At 42.0% G+C, this 21,199-nt stretch overlaps 1 protein-coding gene across 19 annotated transcripts in view; it reads left to right on the top strand.

Moving 5' to 3' along the window:
• gphnb (gephyrin b) overlaps positions 1–21,199 on the top strand; it is an 84,749-nt gene that overhangs the window by 35,645 nt on the left and 27,905 nt on the right. For 10 of the 19 annotated variants that reach the window (XM_056428167.1, XM_056428166.1, XM_056428168.1 and 7 more), the window contains 4 exons: positions 1,317–1,411; positions 1,876–1,942; positions 5,711–5,983; positions 8,666–8,800. In XM_056428167.1, the coding sequence (XP_056284142.1) occupies positions 1,317–1,411; positions 1,876–1,942; positions 5,711–5,983; positions 8,666–8,800 (570 nt within the window). Of the gene's footprint in view, positions 1–1,316; positions 1,412–1,875; positions 1,943–5,710; positions 5,984–8,665; positions 8,801–9,278; positions 9,312–21,199 lie in introns of all 19 variants that reach the window. The other 9 variants (XM_056428161.1, XM_056428154.1, XM_056428149.1 and 6 more) reach the window with 2 other exon arrangements.

Below are 21,199 nucleotides of genomic sequence, written 5' to 3'. Positions count from 1 at the left end.
ACTACTTTCTTTTGCATGGATGGTGCAGGCTTTTCAGAGAATATTTAATTAAAAAATGTGTTCGGTTTGATCACACACACGTACTCCACCTCACCTTACCCACATCGAAACTTTAATTACCTTCTCTTTTTTTGTTGTTCTTGCAATTAGACAAAATCAGAATATGACCAAATGGAAAAGTCTATCTTTTATACTTGGTCTGAATACATGCCTGTCATATCAAATTAATCTTCCACTTCTACCAATCAAAAACTGTGTATGATGAGGTATGAATCCAGCCTCACCCCTCCTCTCTCTCTCCGTCCTTCCCTCTCGCTTCTATCGCACCCCTCCTCCGTCCCTCCCACACTCTTTCCCTTCTCCTCATCTCTCTCCCCTCTCTCCATCTCCATCCTCTCCTGAGTCCAAGCCCACGATGCTCATCAGTGGCTCCTCGTCTCTTTGAAGTCTCCCCTCTCCCTCGCTAATGGTGCGTTTGAAGTGTCATTCAACTCAAGGGCACCCAACACACACAGCTGGAGGAGAAGGCACTATCTCCTCTGCTATCTATCTGGCAAGAATGTGCCGTATCAGCTGCAGTCCCACGTGTATACACACTCACACATACATGTACAACAAAGGCATGTGTTGTACATGTTCCCTGCAAAGATGGTGAAATTGATCCCTTGCTGGGATAAACCTCCAGGCTGAAGAATCAATGAATTCCACATTGAACTCTGTTATTGCACTGACGAAGAAAAAGTCATATTCCTCTTTTGATTTCAAAGATGTAATCAATAGATTGCTAATGGGGGATGTAGACGGGTCAGATAAGGATCTCCCAGCCTTCAGACTATCACAAGATGGATTATGTAAGTCATTATTTGAAGGGCAGTCCATATGTCTTTAGTCAAGACGTACATCCAGGAGGTTGTTGTCGGCGTGTGTGACGATTATCAGTATTTCTTGGTCATTTGTCAGATTGTCACAGACTTACCTCTTCACTTACACATATTGTCCATCAAATGGTGACATTCATCTCTTCATATGAAACTGTCCTTGAATTCAAATGTGATTACATTCTCAGGAAAGAACGGCGCTACAGTGTTTTTTTGGAGGAGGAACAGCGCCAATATTTCAAGTTCAAATGCTTTTCTCTCCATACTATATAGAGTTTGCAGTATTTACATAGTTCGTAGTATTTACTAGTACTTTGAAATGCTTTATTCCAAGGCTGTGATACATTGTTTAAAAAATACTTAAGATGGACACATGCTTAGTTAGATTATGATCCCACTAACGACCCCCCTCCTCCTTATTCTTCTTCTTCTCTCCAGGCCACTCGGGAGGTGATAGAACGCGAGGCTCCAGGGATGTCTCTGGCGATGCTGATGGGGTCCCTCAACGTCACACCACTAGGCATGCTCTCCAGGTCAGAAACACACGCCCTCACATCTGACACGCAACAAAAACACACTTAGTTTTATTGACATAATGTTCAATTGAATAATGTATATAATCCTTCATTTAAACAGATAGCCTCGTAAATACACAGTGCACAGGTTTGAACATATAGTGTACAAGCAGAGACAAACACACATGAATCCACAGCAACACACATAACAAGCAGTGCATGCTAAAGTTAATAATAATAATCTTTAATCTTATATAGCGCTTCTCTAAGTACACAAAGTCGCTTTACAGAGTCCTTAAAGATGAATATTATACATTGTGACTCCCTTCTGTTCCTTAGAGAGGACCATCCCCCCTTTTAGTGTCAGACACAACGGTGAATGAGTTAAAGTCATGCCTGTGACAAAGGGCAGCACACTGGCATCCAGAGGCATGTCTCCCTTTCTTCCTCTGTATTCATGTACACTTTCTCCGGTGTTGCAGACCTGTGTGTGGTATCCGAGGGAAGACGCTCATCATTAACTTACCAGGAAGCAAGAAGGGCTCCCAGGTAGGAAACCCGAGAGATGACCTTCCTCTCGTGGCTGATAGCGTTAAGTGTCGTTAGGCAAATTTCATACAAAGAAACAAATTCACCCACTGTGCTCGTTTTTGTCCTTAAAATAAATACACATTTGGGTTGGGGGTTAGAACTTCTGTCCCCACGTTAAAGTGTCCTTGAGCAAGACACTAAACACCATCAGTGAGCTTTGGATAGAAGCACCACATACAGTTCATATAGAGAGTAAAGACAACACCTCCTCTAGGGACTGCTACAGATCCCAGTAAATGTATCGTTAACAGTATAACACTTATGAAGTATAAACGCAAACAATTGAGGGATACACACAAATACTATGACCCGTTTGTATGGACAGCTTTGGCTGAGCATTGCGCTCGTAATGTGACTCTTCAGGCAAAGGTCCACTTTGCTTTTGACTCTCACTGGCAGATCGTTTATGATGCAGAAGTGAATCTACATGCAGTCATTATCGGTGTGTGTTTATGAACGCTGCGTGTGTACGATGTGTGTATGCAACTGAGTGTGTGTCTTTGTGCGCCTTCATTTCAATGATTAGTCAATGTTGTCGTCTGCAGTGTAGATTCTTTAAGTTTGTTGTTTAATGGTACATTTGTAAGTTTGAGTGTTTTGATGCATTTCTATCCGAACAAAGGTGTGTGTGTGTGTGTGTGTGTGTGTGTGTGTGCGTGTGTGTGTGTGTGCGTGTGTGTTTCCACCCACGGCTGTCTCCGTGTCCCCCTCCATCTGTCTCCCTCTCTGCTGTGCTGACCTGCACATCTGTCTCTGTCTTGTTACGCGCCTGCTCCTCCTGATCGATTTTAGTATTTATTTTAATCAATTACGCCACCTCTCCCCCATCTGCTGCCATATTAGTGTCTCCCTCATCAACCCCCAGTTAAAGTTAACGGCACAAGCCGCCCATCGCAGGCTTTTATTAGGATGATCTCCTGTCATAAAGATACAGCTGAAGTCCAGCTGAAGGGCCTTGTGTGTCAGAGGTTCATCTTGTTTGGTCTGTTTGGCCTCATTTACACTGCAGATAAAGTTTTTGCCCCATATGCTATCAGACAGTGAACAATTCAATCACAGTTTTTTGTGTTGTAGGTGTTGTGGTTGTTTGTATGTTGTCCATATTGTTATGATATCTGAGTTTTTTACCTTTTATAGATGATATTGGAATATCTCCCATGTGACCTGCCGCACTGATCTATAAACATCATGACTCTGAATGGAACCTGTTCTATTCATGCTTTCATGAAAACAGGAATTTGGGTTTATTTAGAAATCGGATATAAATGAAAATGCACAAAGCAACAACAACAATTCCAGTGATTTCATTCGCACTTTATCAAAAATGAATGATCAATTTGAAGCAGTAGAGGAAGAGATTTTATGACAGTTAGTTGTTTTGCTTTGCCCTACATTACCCATAATGCTGCTCAATTGTGCATTTTGTTAAATCTTTCAAACTCCGCATCTAAACTTCATAACACAGACTTTCTGTCTAAGATCTGAAAAGTCCTATCTGAGATAACCCTGATGTGCACGTTTTAAGGCATTTTGCTTTTGTCTTCATAGCAAAAATATGACAGACATCAAACATTTACACTTTTGGCAATGATGCAGTGATGATATTTACTTGTGAGGAAGACATTTATGATGACATTTATGTCTAATAAAGCTTTGTTTTTTTAGTAAAAGAAAAAACACAGAAACTGTATGCACCCTGTGAGACATGACGACTGTGTTACATCATTGTCAGGACTTAGCCCCAACATCAATGACATATTTAATAAGAAGGAAGTCATAAATGATAAATTAGTCATAAATAATTGTTCAGTGAATTGCAATGAAAGCACAATGGGAAGAAGTAAACATCATTTTTTGTGGTAGACATATTTTATCACACAGTCCATCATTTGCCATTTAGCTGCTCAATCTGCATACACTATAAACTACCTCCCCCCCCACACACATACACACACACACACACACACACACACAGTTAGTTTAAATTAAGTTTCTTGCAACTTTTGTGGTTTATAAATTGAAGCATGTCCCCCGTGTATTACTTAAGTATTTCACAAGTGGCCATTTCTTTCTCTCTTTTTCTTCTTCTTTACTTTTTATGTATGTCCGACTTTTTTATCGAATCTCTGTCTCTCTGTCAAGTCTGTCTCTTTTCATATCTCGAAATCTCATCCTCCCTCTCTCACTGACTCGTTCCCTTTCTCTCTGTCTGTCCTACTCTCTCATCATCTCCTGCAACCCCGTTCTCAAAACAGCAGTGCCTTCCCCTCGTCCTCCATCCTTCTCTCTCGTTTGTGTTTATCATCCGCTGGCAGTAAATCCAGGGATTCTGCTCTTTAGTGTTCTTGACAGTTACTCTCCTCCAGGACACAACAGAGAATAAGAGCAGAGGGGGAAAAAACACTCCTGACGTACCTAAAAAAATTCCCCGCACACAATGAAAAGATAAAAGGGAAGAGGAGGAATGTCTCCAGGCTCTTTACACTATCCTCACTCCTTCTTTTGCACAATCCTTCCTCACTTTAGCCCAACACTATCTTCCCCATCTTCCAAAATGTTCAGATGTGGGCTTCCAACACCGCAGCAAGAGGCATAAACAGTCTACAGTGTGCTGTGGGGTTTGGGAGGTGTGTGTGAGTGAAGGCGGGATATGGGTGGAAAGGTGAGCTCGCGGCTTCACAGCAGGGCTGGGGAGCTCGTGGTTACCCATTCAATCTCTTTCATCTTCAATCCGAGGAGTCTCACCGCTCTCTTTTTGAACAGTGGCGGAGGATACTAATCTTGGCATGCATGCATCCTAGTGTGGATCTATGGGATTTTTAAATTCAGTGAAATCAAAGTTAACATGCTCATGTTTAAACCAGCCTGTGATATGCACACTTAAGATAGGACGGGAAGTGGAGAGGTTGCTCAGAATGCCAGTTTGCAGCCAGCGTAGATCCTGTAAAGCGTGGGGGCGATTAATAATGTACCTTCTCAATGCTTAAAATAAAAACGTGAAGATAAATAATTTCACAGATTAGCTCATGTCTTTGGAGTGAGGAGAATGGAGCATTTGGCCTTGCCGAGGAGCCCACAGGCACACTGACACCCAGAGAGACACTGGAAAGGAGATGGAGGGAGCAAGGAATGAGTTCAAGCTATTATAAATGTGGCCAGAAGGAGGCGCTGTGATCTGCTGCTTCAAGCCGGTTCACACACTGTATTTGTCACATAGGACTGAGGAGATAACAGTTATACTAGTTAGAGCAGTGTAGATCTCAAATACCCTAACTACAGGGGGAACAAGCCCTTCACTTGAAACAGAGTATCATAAAGTATCCCTGATGGTCTCATGAAGTCAAGGTAGATGAAAACATTTGGTGGGTTTTGAGGCATTTTGTGTGAAACTGCTGCAGGAAGTGTTTCCATGGCAGAAGCTCAAATCTGATGACAAAAACTGCAACAATAATTCGTAAAGAAGTAGAGATGTAGTCAAAAACAGACACACAGACACAATGTTGCTGTACTGATGGAACTGTTTAAATATGCATTGTACTAAATGTAACATGTGACAGGTAATAGGACAATATCTACGGATCTATATATATATAGAATTTATTTATCGTGTTTATTCTGGCTGCTATTGTTTGAGACGACCATGATTTGAATATTGACTCAAGACAACGAATGCCTGTCCCTGATATTCTGTCCCTCTTGCACGTCTCTGTCCTCCTACGCTTCCAGGAGTGCTTCCAGTTCATCCTGCCAGCGCTGCCGCACGCCATCGACCTCCTGCGGGACGCGGTGGTGAAGGTGAAGGAGGCGGCGGACGAGCTGGAGGACCTGCCGTCGCCACCACCTCCCCTCTCGCCGCCGCTTAACAGTTCGCCCTGCCTCCAGACGGAAGACAAGGGCGTGCAGTGCGAGGAGGACGATGACGAGAAGAAGGACAGCGGTGTGGCGTCCACCGAGGACAGCTCCTCCTCCCACATCACCGCTGCATCCATTGCCACCAAGGTAGCACGGTGCAGGAGAGGAGAGGGGAGGGGTTTGCTGTTGCACTTTTCATCTGACTTCATCCATTTCAAACGGTCATCTATACACGTTCATACATACATCATTCATAAACGCATGTGCTGGAGGTAGCATTTTTTCATCAATACGTCCTTACCGAAGATGAATTAAAAGCCATACATAGCCAAAGTAGATAGATAGATAGATAGATATATACTTTATTAATCCCCAAGGGGAAATTTGTCGTCACAGTAGCAGCACCAATAAACTAAACACACAAGAATAAAAAATAAAATATAAAAAACAGGGATGAAAGATATCGGAGTATACAAAGTAAAATATAAAATAAAATATATATGTATATGTATAACATATATTCATACACAATACACAATACTAATGACAAATTAAATTAAATATAAAAATATTAAATAAGTACAGTACAGCATCTACTTTGGAGATTAGATTTCCTGAGAAAGTTTGACTACAAACAAGCAAGAAGTTAATGTCAATAGAAATGTGTTCTTAAAGGGACAGTACAATGTTGACAATGTGTCCACCTGACAGAACAATACAGAACATACAACATACAAAGACATATTGTTGTTTTGATCTTTGGCAGATAAATGTTAACAGGAAAGTTGACTTGATGTTTGACAACACTTAAGATAAGATGAAGTATAAATGTCTGATTTGCGAGTTCGCTTTTATCAGAAATGCCATCACTCTTTCAAGGAGTTGTAGCATGTCGGAATAATTTGAGCAGATCCAGATTGTTCAAGGGCTGTCATGATGGTATTATACCCGAGGTACACAATTACTCTGAATATAACACATTGATGTTTAAAAATGCTACAGGTAGCACCTTTTTAAATGATAGATTTACTGTTTTTCAACCCAATAACAGGAAGTACACAATCAAACATTTCTATTTGGGGGCTTTATTACTATGAAATTTGCTAAGTGTAATATAGCGTAAAAAGTGTAACTTCTGAGTATAATAATACAGATAGATTATGCAGATGTTCTGCCTCTATGGACCCATAGAGCAAGAGCACTAGTGTCCTTTAACCCCGCCTCGCAGCTCTCGGGCTCAATCACATGAACAGAGGAAGGAGAATAACTCTGGATTCGGCATTTTAGGAACCTAATGCGTTCAATAAGATCTATTACAATGTTCATATTAGGGAGTGGATTTACATTTTTTTAAAGTACTGTTCCTGGTGGCAGGTCTATGGGCTTTTAGTTAGTGGCTCAGGGGGGTGGCTGCAACCAGGGGTTGGTTCGATCCCTCCCTCCCCATTAGTTGCAAAGTCAAGAAGTGTCCTTGAGCAAGGGCACTGACCCCAGTTGCTTTGGGGCTTCAGCCCACCCACTGCTCCTTAATAACTAAGGATGGGTTAAATGCAGAGAACTAATTTCCCCTTAGGGATTAATAAAAGTGTATATTCTATTCTATATTCTATTCTATGCCTGGCATCTCTTATTTAGACTTTGTTTAACATTGAGCATCCTAATGCAAATAGGTCGTAAATATATGTGATACAATATTTCTCTTCTTTACAAGACGACCCAAATACTCCATTAAATATTTTCATATAGCGTGGGTATACTGAGGTTTTCTCAGGTTACATCTGTTATATCTTCCATAATCTGGAAAACAAAAGCTGCATTTGGAGAAGCATTTAACATGAGACTGGCCTTGTTGGACATACATGTACAATATTTGGTCCACATGTGTGGAATTGTGCTATGAATTCATCCTCAGATAGTTCCAAGCCCTCTTTCAGGTTTTATTGACTTTATGTATTTATTTATTTTTGCCAGAAGCGATGAAAAAGTAAAGTCAATAAACACGTTTCCTGTTCGTGATCTCCATCACGGTTAGAATGTCGAGTTAAAAAAGAGTGAATCTGTTCCTTAACATCCGTAAGTTTGTCATGTATCTCTGTGTATCATATATCATGACTGTGTGTCTCTACATACATCTGTGTGTGTGTGTTTCTACATACATCTGAGCGTGTGTGTGTATGTGTGTATGCTTGCGTGTGCGTGCATGTATGCGTGAGTGCGTGCGTGAGTTGTGCGTGCATTGTGTGTGTGTACGGCGTGTGGCGTGAATCTACTCTGTGCAGTTACATGCACCATCAAGTATCTCTCCATACCCATCATCCTATCCTGCCCTGTCTGCAGCCTGGACCCTGCTTTGTGGCTCTGTTGTCAGGGTAACATCCCACTTCATTGTCCAGTCACAGAAGGATGTTGGTAAAACTCCGCCCCCCCGATATCTTATTATTTGTCATCATCACGTCAAATTTTTTAGGTCATTTGACTTTCATCTTCACCAACCCTGTGAGTAGGCGTGGTCGTTTAAGTTTGACTACACTTTAGAGATGTTGAATTATTTGTCGTCTCGGCTATTTTTTGTGTCTGTATATAGATTTGTAGCATCTATATCGCTCTCTCTCTCTATCTCTCTCTCTCTGTCTGTCTGTGTGTGTGTGTGTGTGTGTGTGTGTGTGTGTGTGTGTGTGTGTGTGTGTGTGTGTGTGTGTGTGTGTGTGTGTGTGTGTGTGTGTGTGTGTGTGTGTGTGTGTGTGTGTGTGTGTGTCTGGATCTTCAATATGCATACTCTATGGGTCTTTGGTGTGTGTTGTTTACACGTGTGTGTGTGTGTGATCTCAGATCCCAGACTCCATTATCTCGCGGGGTGTGCAAGTGTTACCCAGGGATACAGCCTCTCTCAGCACCACGCCCTCGGAGTCGCCCCGCGCCCAGGCCACGTCCCGCCTCTCGACCGCTTCCTGTCCCACGCCCAAAGTGAGTACGCGTGCAGTAAACACACTGGCGCTCAGACATACATTTAACATGTAACGAATAGATATCCCCATGAAACATACATAGATTAAGATCATTATTTACCATTAATATGCAAATTAGGAATTATCTAATGGTAACTTTTGGTGAATTAAGCGGAAATCTACAGGTGGAAGAAAATAAGCAAATATATAATATAAATATATATTGTGTTCAACCTCTAATCTAATCCCAATTATATATTCAACCTAAAACCCAAATATTTCATCTAAAGATGGCCTTGAAAAGTGCCTTAATCTAAAACTTCAAAAGGTTTCCCCCCAGGATGTGAGTGAGAGAAGCTACACCTCCAACTACATATGCTGTATATGCTCTCACACACACACACACACACACACACACACACACACACACACACACGTTCAAAGCCTTCCTTAGCCCATTGTTGTGCCTGCTCAGCCCTTCTTTTTGTCTCCCACAGCTCAACTGCGTTTACCTCCACAAACTGGTTATTGTAGCTATGCAATTTGCTATTTTGGGCTCAAACCAATACAGTATGGTTTCTAGTGGAATCACTTTTATTACTAACCACAGAGATTTCTAAATGTGATTCAATATTTCCTTTCAGTTATTTTGGGGGGGAAAGAGATTGTACTACTCCTCTTTTTTTCCTCAACCTTTTTGTTTATTGCATTTTGGTTTTTATGTGTTTTTCATTTGTATTCATGTTTATGTTCATTTTAATTTAAGTTTAAATACAGGACTGTCTCAGAAAATTAGAATATTGTGATGAAGTTCTTTATTTTCTGTAATGCAATTAAAAAAACAAATGTCATGCATTCTGGATTCATTACAAATCAACTGAAATATTGCAAGCCTTTTATTCTGATTTATTGCTGATTATGGCTTACAGCTTAAGAAAACTCAAATATCCTATCTCTAAATATTAGAATATCATGAAAAAGTATACTAGTAGGGTATTAAACAAATCACTTGAATTGTCTAATTAACTCGAAACACCTGCAAGGGTTTCCTGAGCCTTGACAAACACTCAGCTGTTATAAATCTTTTTTTTACTTGGTCTGAGGAAATATTAAAATTTTATGAGATAGGATTTTAGAGTTTTCTTAAGCTGTAAGCCATAATCAGCAATATTAAAAGAATAAAAGGCTTGCAATATTTCAGTTGATTTGTAATGAATCCAGAATGCATGACATTTTTGTTTTTTTAATTGCATTACAGAAAATAAAGAACTTTATCACAATATTCTAATTTTCTGAGACAGTCCTGTATAACAAATGATAGTTTTCTGCAGTACCTGCTTACACATCACACACTCACACTCTTGACTGGTGTTCTCTTCCAGTTTCTCAATTTAGTAAAGTGTGTGTTTTGTGTCAATGTGTCTTATGTGTGAAGGCCCTGTTGGTTGTGTGTGAGTGTGTGTATTCGTGTTCTGGAGACAGCAGGTTGTGGTTCTCATGCTTGGATGTGTTTGCCTTCAGAATTATTCCCCAGGTTTAATTCAACATATTGCAGTTAACTATATCCCCTCAGTCTGCTTTGACTGTCGCCACTTTTATAGGATACTTTAACATTTTGAGTTCGACTTGTTTATTGTTTAGGTGACACAATTATTGATGCAAAAAGCATCAAATTGCAATTTGAAATGTCCAAGTATCCTTCTATGTTTTCACCAATCTCTCCTGCAGGTTTTTAAAATCCCGAATGGAGTCAACTCTCTCTCTTTCTCTTGCTCTCTCTCTCTCTCAGTCTCTCTCTCTCTCTCTTCCACCTCATCTGTCAGTGTCACGTCTCCATTTGTCTCCCGGACAGAAGGCAGGTGCTATGGGAACAGATGAGAGGGTTGCCATGGGAACAGTGGGATGGGATGTCGGTGGAGGAGGGAGGACGGGTGCATAGGCGGGTCATGAGATGGAGGAGAGCTCCCTTCCTCTCTCTCTGCTCGGTGTTCGTAGAGCGATGAGAGGGCAGCGCCAGAGAGCCGGCTTAACCTGGACAACACATTCTTTAAAGTCTGTTGGAAATGTCAACATTTAAATATGCAGTTCAGCCATATGTAAAAACAATCGGTCAAGATGTGGAAAACTAAGCAGCAAGTAATGAGATGGCCGAGAGAGTTTTTTAATTGACTGGCTGAGGCCAGAGCTTTAATGGGACTTGAACCTGCAGAGGTTTGATTGAACATCCTTGCACAAGAGCATTAATGTACCTCTTTTGAAATGTTTTAGAAAATAGTAGAAGTTTTTAGAAATCACCCATACTGCAAAGTACGCCTTAAATAACACAGTACAGTACAATATAGTTACACTATGTAATTATACAAAAGACCATTATACCTTATTGACAACGTTGTGTTCCAGTTCGGTGCTCCATCCTGATTCCATGATCCTGGACGCCTTAGTCAGCAGGTTTTTGTGATTTTGTTTGTTTCTTTTTCATTGCACAAATTAACATATTAGCTTGAAGCTTGAAATGACAACAGCTTAGAAATATCTCTTGTGAAAGCTCATGTAGAAATTGTTACTGATTCCCCCCTTAGTCTTAAACCAAATCAGTTTAGGTTTGGGTCGGCCGCCAAACAGAATCCCAACGTGTTCTTGATCTGTCCCAAAAATCACAAGTACGAATGGACGGTTCTGGCTTCGGCCTGGAGAGTGTTCCACGGCTTTCTGTGGAGAGATGATGAACGCTGTCCTCACACTATTGTCGCGTATAGCCTGGCGTTTGGATTATATGTACATATTTATTTAAGCAGTGCAGAAGTTCTTTCATCGATTCTTTAACCTGGTGTTTCAGTGATTTTTTACTGAGTGACCAATGAGCTGACAGCTGTCTATAACATGACATGACATTGATTGTCTTGTGTTGTTTGACTCTCAGCCTTTGTCTTGGCAGGAGGACAATTGCCAGTGTTTTATTCAGGATTAACGGAAAGACACATGTAACATTGTTCTTGGTTTAATTTCTCTAATTTACCAGCACTTTTCACCTACCGGGCCCATGTTGCTGACCAAGACCTATGCCACATTTCTCCTTTACTCCGTGTGGTGATCACAGATCGTGAGATTGATGACGGTGAGAGAGTCTCAAACTGAGGTGTTTTCTGACCGCAGCAGAGCTCCAGAGTGTAGAGAGGTAAATAATTGGACACTTGGAGCTTTATTGCTGCTGCTGCTGCTGTCCCAGTGCAGCGATGCAGGCTCCATTGATGCACTGAGGGAGTCCCGGCCCCCTGACCATGCCCAAATACACTCACCTTTCTCTCCACTGAAGCCTTCTTTGTCAACGATCCAGTTTGAGCATCACCAGCATGTCACAATCACTTGCCAACCACATTAGTCAGCGTTTGTGTGTGACTCGCGCGTGTACACGTGTGTGTCTTTATGCGTGGCAGAAAACAGGCTGTTAATGACTTTTCTAGGTATAGCTCTTAGCTTATTTAGATTCTGTCACAGGCTGTTTCCCAGCGACAAGCTGCCATATGTTCTTTGAAATTCCCACGTTGCAAGCGGCTGTCGACAGTATGTACACAATGTCCCCGGAGCCGGAGCCCGAATGGCTCTGTTCACTGGTGCATTTCATGTGCCACTGTGTGGCTGTGTTGATTTCTTAGCTTGGTCTTGTTGGCAGCGCTGCGTGTGAAGGTACGGGTAGGTCTTAATCGTGTCACCGCCAGAGCTGCTGCTGCGGTTCCCACACAAACGAAGCAGGAGCACGGATAGAAACACGCATCACGACACACACGGGGAGTGCATCAGCACTTCAGCTCAAGGAGCATTTGCCAAGCTGCTACGGGACTATGTGTGTGTGTGTGATAGTAAGTGTATGTGGTTTCACTTTAAATGCGCACGTAGTTTGTGATGATGTGAATGGATTTTGACCGTGTGCATTTGTTAAAATGCTGCATGTGAACATGTCTGTGTTTGTGTGTGTAGCTTTTATTAGGCTTTGCAATGAAGCAAAAACCTGCAAGAAATAATGTCCGATCCTATCTGTCTACCGAGTAACAACTGGGAATACACACAACACACACACACACACAGAGACACAGTACATTTGGACACACAACGTTATCCTGAAGGTAGAAAGTGACTGTCCTATCTCATATGTAGCACACACACACACACACACACACACATCCCACATCCCAGAAATTCAGACAGATACAAAAGGATTACAAACCAAGTAGCTCTATGGCCATTCATGTAACCAGATTTTCTTTCACACTGTCTCTGACTTGTCCACACACACACACAAACTCACAAAGGCAGACACACACAGACACACACTCACACAGGCATAAGATACAAGGAGGGTAGTTGTATCCTTCCACTCCTGTGAGCATTTAGTACAGTTATGTAATGGTGAGTTTGGATTAATGAAGCATATGGTAGATGGGGCTTTGACTCAGTGTGTGTGTGTGTGTGTGTGTGTGTGTGTGTGTGTGTGTGTGTGTGTGTGTGTGTGTGTGTGTGTGTGTGTGTGTGTGTGTGTGTGTGTGTGTGTGTGTGTGTGTGTGTGTGTGTGTGTGTGTGCGCGTGTGCGTGTGTGTGTTTTGTGGTTGTGCCTATTTTTCTCTCTAGATGGTTGTAATGTTTTATGTTCACTCTTTGCTTAGTCACAGCCAGATTATTACTGCCCTAGCTGGCAGTATTTTATAAAATGCAGGATTGTTTTACGAGCTCAAAACTTATTTTGCACTACAGAGACACATTTTTCAACCTGTCTTTTCATACTTTTGTTCATTTGACTATGGACTGAAGTAGTCTGCTAGAAACCTCTGCAACTGTTGGCAGATCCCCAGTGACAGGTAGTTAGGTCATTTGGCAGGTTGACCCGGAAGTGGATATATTACATCTGAGGGAATCATCGCTAATGATCGTCATCGTTTTTCATATAAATTGAGTTTATACTTGTTCTTGTAGAAGTCTGTATTTCTTCAATTTCTACAGTGCAGGTAATGAGTTAAAATACTAGTCATAGTGGAGAAATATATGGAAATACCTTTGCCGCTACTCTCCCCTTTCCATCTGAGCTTTCACCCTGATGCATATGCAGGTGCTACCAGTATTTATGCTCTCTGTATTGAAAAGCGTTCTAAACATCCCATCAACTTGACTGATATTGGCATTTATTTTGATTAAAGTATGCAATGCTCTTACTCTGCCATAGTGCCTCTACACAGACGTGTGCAGGTTTTGTGCACCTCGAGGACACTGCCTCACTCTGCATCGGTCCTTTAGCATTTCTTTTGATAAATGGCTTGATGTATTGCTTTGGAGCCAATGCCAAGGCTTCTGGAAATCAAATCCTCCTTCACTGGACTGTGGGAAATGAGTTACAGTGCAGTCGAGCAATTCAGCACATGCCACTTCCATGACCTTCCCCACGGACTTGTTGTCACTCAGGTCGCTGCCACAACACCACGTTAACAAAGAAGTGAGCGAATGTATCCGTTCATACACCAGACCTCGAATGCATTCTCCTGGGAAATAGGAACATCTGTAACTTGTTGTTATGATCTGGAGCAGTAGATACAATTGTGCTGTTTACCTTCGCATTGAAAATGCGGAAGGTTATGTTTTGATCGCCGTGTATTTATTTATTTATTTATTTGTATGCGTGTTCCTCGCATTACAAAAAAAGTTTTAAACCGAATCGCATGGAATTTGGTGGGATGATTGGTTATTATCCGGGGACCATTTGATTAGATTTTGGGATCAATCGGGTCAAAGGTCAAGGTCATGGAAAGGTCAACATCTTCTTTTTACCATAGCACGGTCAATTTTTATCCAATTGGCATGCAACTAATGCCAACATGTTCATAATTCAATGCCCAATCTTGTGATATGCGAAGGTATGCGCTCTACCGAGTGCCCGTTCTAGTTATTAATGTGTTACTATATGCTACTGATTTTAAAACCTCGCATTTTACTGCAGCAGGGTGGGACAGCCTGCGTTCTGCTTCTCCTGTGCCACCATCCCTCCAGCCGGCCCGGCGGCAGTATTACACTGAGACCGTTTCATATCCAGTTCAAGGTTCCTTGTCGTACCTTTGAATACGAACCAGTGGATCATTTAACCCAAACATTTCCGCACTAATCTAAATGTGTCCTCTATTTTGTAAACCTTACCCACCGGGTACTTAAAAGTAGACTTGTTCACATCATTTGGTTTATCAAGATTCACTTTGCAACTCCAAGCTTGGCTACTCAACGGTCTTCTCCCGTGCAGGATTCTCACAGCATTCATAACAAATGTGATAATCATGGTGTGTGAATTTGCACATGCTGTTTGGCTTGAGCCCGATCTGTACACAGATCACAGACTCATCACTTGCAAATGAGTCGTGACAGAGGATCATTGACAGGGTGAAGCCATCAGACAGAGGGAGATGAATGATTTATGCCCCGGCCGTGCGCGTTAGCACCACTCCAATGTCAAATCAGCCAGCTGTAGTGTGGCGGATCAATGACGTGCAGCGCACGACAGCTCTTCTTCCTGCAACCTAGAACGGTACAAGAGACATGAGTCTGTACTGTCCATAACTATCAATAATATACAGCAGAAAATGTGTGCGTGCGTGTGTGTTTGTGTGTGTGTTGTAACCCCCGTGTCCCTGTTCTGAGCTGTGAGGATGGAGCAGGGCGTGTTCTGCTGGAGTGGCTGTGCTAATGTCCGCCGGGTGCATCGCTCTAGCTGCACTGTGGAGGACCTCTGCAGAGGATTGTTTGTGTCTATTTGGGTTAGCATATTTGGGTAAGCAGAAACAGGAAATCGCACCACACACGAGTCTGGCACATTTTTGAGTGTTGTTGTTTTGTGTTTTTTTGCTCTTCTTCTTTTTCATTTCTAATTTTAACAAACTGTAACTGTGGACAGAAGGTAGCAAATACGATTATTTGTTTGCAATAACAGAGCGGAGAAAGATAAGGAATGCAGATGCTTCTATACACGGGTCACGTAATGGTTTCACTAAGATTTTAATTTTTTAATTTCTTTGCCCCTTGTTTCACCGCTCAGGCTAAAAAGAGCCTTCTGCTTTACTCTGACTGGAGAATGTTTGTGTGTGCAGCACTAAGGGAAGACTGCAAAAAAATAATTATAATTAAATCAATTAATCCATATTTGCATTCATATTTAATACATACTTAGAAATATGCTATTGTTGCACACAAGGTCGTTTTTAAAAGTACTCTGGATGCTGCGGGGGTGAGAGAAAGACACACTTTTAAGGATTTTTTTGTCTTTTGCCATCTTTTCTTTATTTCCATGACACTGGATTGTGTTTATGGGTGCATACATTGCACTGACTGAGTGAGTGAGTGACGGTGTTGTTGGCCTGGTGCAGTGTGGCGCTCTGGCAGAAACATTCCTTACAGGTTTATTCCCCTGTGGAAACGATAGATTAGGAGATGCCTTTGTGTTCCACTGATATTATTCATGTTTGGTTTTACTGGACTGTATTGATTGTGTGTGTGTGTGTGTGTGTGTGTCTCCAGCAAAGCAGCAGTAAGATACGTGTTATTGTCCTCCAATGCAGTACAGCTCATAAATGTGACTCCTCGTCTCCTGGCCTGCTGGAGGTGTTGGGGATTTATGATGGAGTGAGTGATAGAAAAAGGCGAAGGGAGGAGAGAAAAGAACAGAGAGTGGGAGGGCGTGAACGAGCTAATGAGTTACAGAGGACAGGGGACTGAAAGAGTGGGAGGTGGGGAAGGACAGATGGCTATAATTGAAAATGAACGACACAACGTCAGAGGAAAGGGATGAAGGTGTGGTGAGCTGTGCTGTCGTGTGCGGTAGCTCACCTCATATGAGCCTCAGCATGGGCGTCTTGACGTGAGAAAAACAAAGTGAGGGTTGGGGTGGGGGGCGGAGGAAGAGAAAGAGTCCCATTTGTCATTTCCCTCATCAGAAGCGCTCATGGGAAATGCACACACACATACCCACACAGACATGCGCGCACACACGCCGACCTTAGTCACGCGTGTGTGATTTAGTGCAGCAGCGTATGTGTAGCTGTACCCTCCTCTTCTTCTTTCTCCTCCTCCTTATTGTCTCTTCTTCGGCTGTTGCATTTCCTTGCTGCTCTTTCGCTCTCTTGTGCGTCCTTCTCTCTCCTGCCTTCCCTTCCCCTCTCTCTCTCTCTCTTTTGCTCACTCTTCCTCATTCCCCCTCTCCCACTTAGCGAGTGTGTAAAAGTGTGTGCGTGTGTTCTTGTGTGCATGTGGCGTGGAGCTCATTCTGTTCCGACTCCAGGCAGAAGATGGTAAGTGAGGTCTTTCCTCCTGCATATCCTGGAGAATGTTTCCAGGTTTTGAGTGTACGTGTGTGTGTGTGTGTGTGTAGAAGTAATTGTTGCTCCTGTTTAATAAGAAATGAAGGATTTTGTCTTATTAGCTGTGGGGAAATGAGGGTGGATGCATTGTGAGTGTTTGTAAATATAAGTTGTGCTCTTTTATTAACATGTGTACGTGTGTGTGCTGATGATGCCTGAAGGAGGTACGCTGTCAGGCCATGAATGATGTGAGAGGGGGAATGGAGGAATAAGGAAGGCATTTTTTTTACCTTGAGTTAATTTATTGTCAGCTATTACATTCTGATTTTTTTCTTTTTATGGGTTGCTTTAACTATGTTTTAATCGGTTTTATTTGTTTTCACTATATGTGTGGCACTCTGAGATTCTTTGAAGGAAGCGTGCGATAAAAATGAAATGCATTATTATTATTATTATGTAGCGATGGGACTTTTGACTGGCTTAAACTCGATGGAGGGGTGTGTGTGGTGTATGTTGTGGCCGTAGGGTTTCTGCAGTAAAGGGGGCGGACGGTACACGTTCAAACGACAAAGAAAGGACGCTGAGCAAGCAGGACTCCGCCGGTGTTTAAATCAAGCGCTCGCCTTCTTAGAAACAGAAGCAACTCCATCCACATCTCCTCTCCTCGTTTAGCTGCTGCTTTTACTCAGAGCACCTGACAGTAAGATGCATGCAAGAGAAGAATCAGAAAGCCCTCGGTATACCAACGCCTACGCCGCTATTTCTTTTCCCTGGAGTTAACATGTGTTCCCCTCCAGCCAACAATTAGTAGCCGGGGAATGGAAATGAGGGGAAAACGGACGAAGAAGTGTGGAAGCAGCACCTTCAAAATCCATGATGGCTTTAAACAGCTGACAGGGAGAAACTGCAGGGTTTGGATGTATCAGTGGAGACTCTATCGATAGATAAATGTCAGGTACAGCGATAAATGTTCAGCTTTCTCGATGCAAAGTCACACAAAGGTTCCCACAGTGTGTTGAATAGATCCATGCAGGGAAAGAGAGAGTGTAAGAGAGCTTTGAAAAGGGAGACAGAAAGAGAGACAAACAGTCAGAGTGGAGGGGGGGGAAGACGGTCAGACAGACATGAAGGAAAGTCCGTCCAGCTGTACTGAGCGTGTTCATTCACCATGCAAACTAGAAGGGGGGGGGGGTTAGACTGGTGACCAGCATAACACAAGTCTGTCAAATTAGCTGTGTTAGCTCTCACTCTCTCCACCAGGCTGACAACACACTCAAGAGCTCATTAATTCCTAATTGATGTCGATGCGGCTCAGCCATAGGAGAGCAGTGACGGATGATCAGGGTTGGCCTGGAGAGCGTGCGGCACATGCTTCGGGGTTTCAAGAACTTGCTGTCCGTAAGCACGAAACAGTTTGGAGCACTGACAGCGCCCACGTTTTAATGTGGCAGCAAAATGCATCAACTCCTCAGAATCCTGCCCACTCAGAGTGTGTGATACCACTCAAAAGATGTCGACGCCGCTCACACTGAATCTATTCCTCGGTTAAGATATGAGGAATATGTCACTAAAGTGATCCAGGAGTAGAAATTCGGATCTACTTGCCGGCAAAGTGTTCATTTGCACATGCATTACACATTACATGTGTGAGTCTGTGTTTTCTGAAGCTCGACAATAGAAATTAGAATTGTCACAATTATAAGAATGTACTCCTGACGGGAGAGCCAAGTTTAAAATGATAGATAGATAGATATATACTTTATTAATCCCCAAGGGGAAATTTGTCGAGTCAGTAGCAGCAACACACAAGAATAAAAAATAAAAAATAAAAAAAATAAAATAAAAAAAAGACTTTACTTAATTAGTCAACCTCCTCTAAAACAAAGATGTCTGTGGTGTGGATTATTTGACCAATAGTATTAATGTGATACTTATTCCTGCCAACAGTGTCACACTAATCCACTTATCTGTAAGTGGTGTTAATGCACCACGAAATGCAGCGATGCATTGAAGCACAGGACAGTGAAGAAAAAGAAGAAGAAGAAGAAGAAGAAGAAGAAGACTGCTGGCTAGTAGTAATGGATATAAACATAAAAGATTTAAGATACTATTAAAAACTCTCCTGTTAGACATGTCGTTGGTAATAAACAATAAATGTAAACAGAAGCTTTGTTTACAAGAAGGTTCCACAGAGCACTTTTGAGGTCGACCGTAACCTCGTGTGAATTATGATTGAGTTTACGAGAGTTTAGTTTTCCTTTCAGTTTCTTGGATGGATTTCTGGTGACCAGATGTCTGGTGAATGACGGCTTGGACCAAACATGATGCAACACTTTGGTGTTGGAATATGTCTCTTCCTTTGGTCGGGTAGTGGTGGAATGTCCAGATAGTTTTGCTTGCTTTTACATTCAAAGGTTTTATTCCAAATGATAGAATGTGCATGCAACTTTGACAGAGATGTGTTATTCAGAGTATGTTGTCGAAATACTATATTGAATACTTCAATATTTAATTTATTATCCAGAATTCATTTAATTGGCACACGAGTGTGGAATGAGGAGAGGACAAATAGCGTCATTCGATGTTGCTAAATGAAACTTTCTCTTAACTGACTGCTACCTCGCTGCTGCAGGAATTTAGGAGTTCACTCCTAAATTCCACTGTGTCGCCTCCTGTGGTTTCCTGCCAGCGTCCATTACCTGAGCTGTGAGTCTGATGAGGGCAGCTACTGTGAATCGAAAGCGTTTCAATTAGCAGGGAAGAGATGCTCATCTGCTTGACGGCCCCGCTTTGAAAAGGCATTTTATCAAATAATCTAAAACTATTACTGTTTCATGAGGAATAATAATCTCATCATTGGAGTAATAATTCACAGTGAGTTTGGCTTTAATGCTAACCATCATTTCTCGGGGATGTTTTTAAATCGATTTTCAATTGAGCAAAAGCATTTTTGTGTTTTAGATTTTTTGACAAAATACCAATATAATGAAATGCCATACATTTGATGTCTTGGGGATAGTGAATGACTAATCCCACAGTAAATTAATGGCAAAATAGCTATAGTTAAAAAATAAATCAAGCTCACATCTGAAACCTGAATCAAGGGTTATGTATATTAGAATTTAAGGAAATCTGTGGAAACTTCCTGGAACCTCTTACCAACCGTATTAGTGTAATAAACGCCTTCATGTGCATTCTCGTGGAAGCAATGTTTGGTGGAAGCAATTGTCTTACAAGATGAATGAAAATGGTCCACTCATGGCTGACCCCAGTAGAGCAGTCATATGTGATGCTATTGGGTGCTTGATATAAATGACAGCCTTTTCCTGGCTCCTTTTATTTCAAGTGTGATTTCCGGTGTACATGTTAGTCTACTGAGTCCGACATGATGGGGAAGAAGAGATGTTAAGGAGACATGTTTGATCAGTGGTTGACTCTTCCATTGATTCACCTTCAGTACCATATGTGAATGAGGTGTGCATCCTTTATCAGTTGGTCTGCATTTCTGGCACCTTGAAAACCATTGGAATTTTCCAGCCAATGTATATCCTGACATAGTGGAAAATACTGATGGAAAACGGCATGCTTTCTGTGATATTGCAGCTGAAATCAGTGCCGTTATTTGAAGGCAAGTCATGTGTTGCCACATATGCTTGTAAGACATGTCTATGATAATCAGGATGTCAAGCCCACATTCCATTGTACACCTGTGTGCAACCAGGAGAGCGTGTCCCACATGGTACAGTCCACATGTCTTCCAGACTCAGACGTTTGAGTTTACAAGAAGCATCTTAATCCTGGATTAGGTACATATAAGAGCGATTTGGTATAGTGGCGCTGCCACCAGTCAGTCAGCTCTCTGTGAAAGAGCTCAGCAGGAAGAAGATCCTCCCATTGGGCTGATTTTCTATAACTTTCTCATCGGATCAATACGAGATTTGAACCTCGGGTATTAACGGAGTACATGTGGAATCTATTTAGCTTTCTGGTCTCATGAATATAAACAGACACGCTTGCAAATGTAAGCTGCGTTTGACAAGATGGAAAATGGGAGATGTTTTAAACTGTGAAACCTCTTCGCCTATTGCTCTGAAACC

Source organism: Pseudoliparis swirei, chromosome 12 (assembly GCF_029220125.1).
Source record: "Pseudoliparis swirei isolate HS2019 ecotype Mariana Trench chromosome 12, NWPU_hadal_v1, whole genome shotgun sequence".
Taxonomy (NCBI): Eukaryota; Metazoa; Chordata; class Actinopteri; order Perciformes; family Liparidae; genus Pseudoliparis; species Pseudoliparis swirei.
The sequence above is the reverse complement of the archived record's forward strand: the minus strand, read 5'-3'. Positions and strand labels throughout refer to the sequence as shown.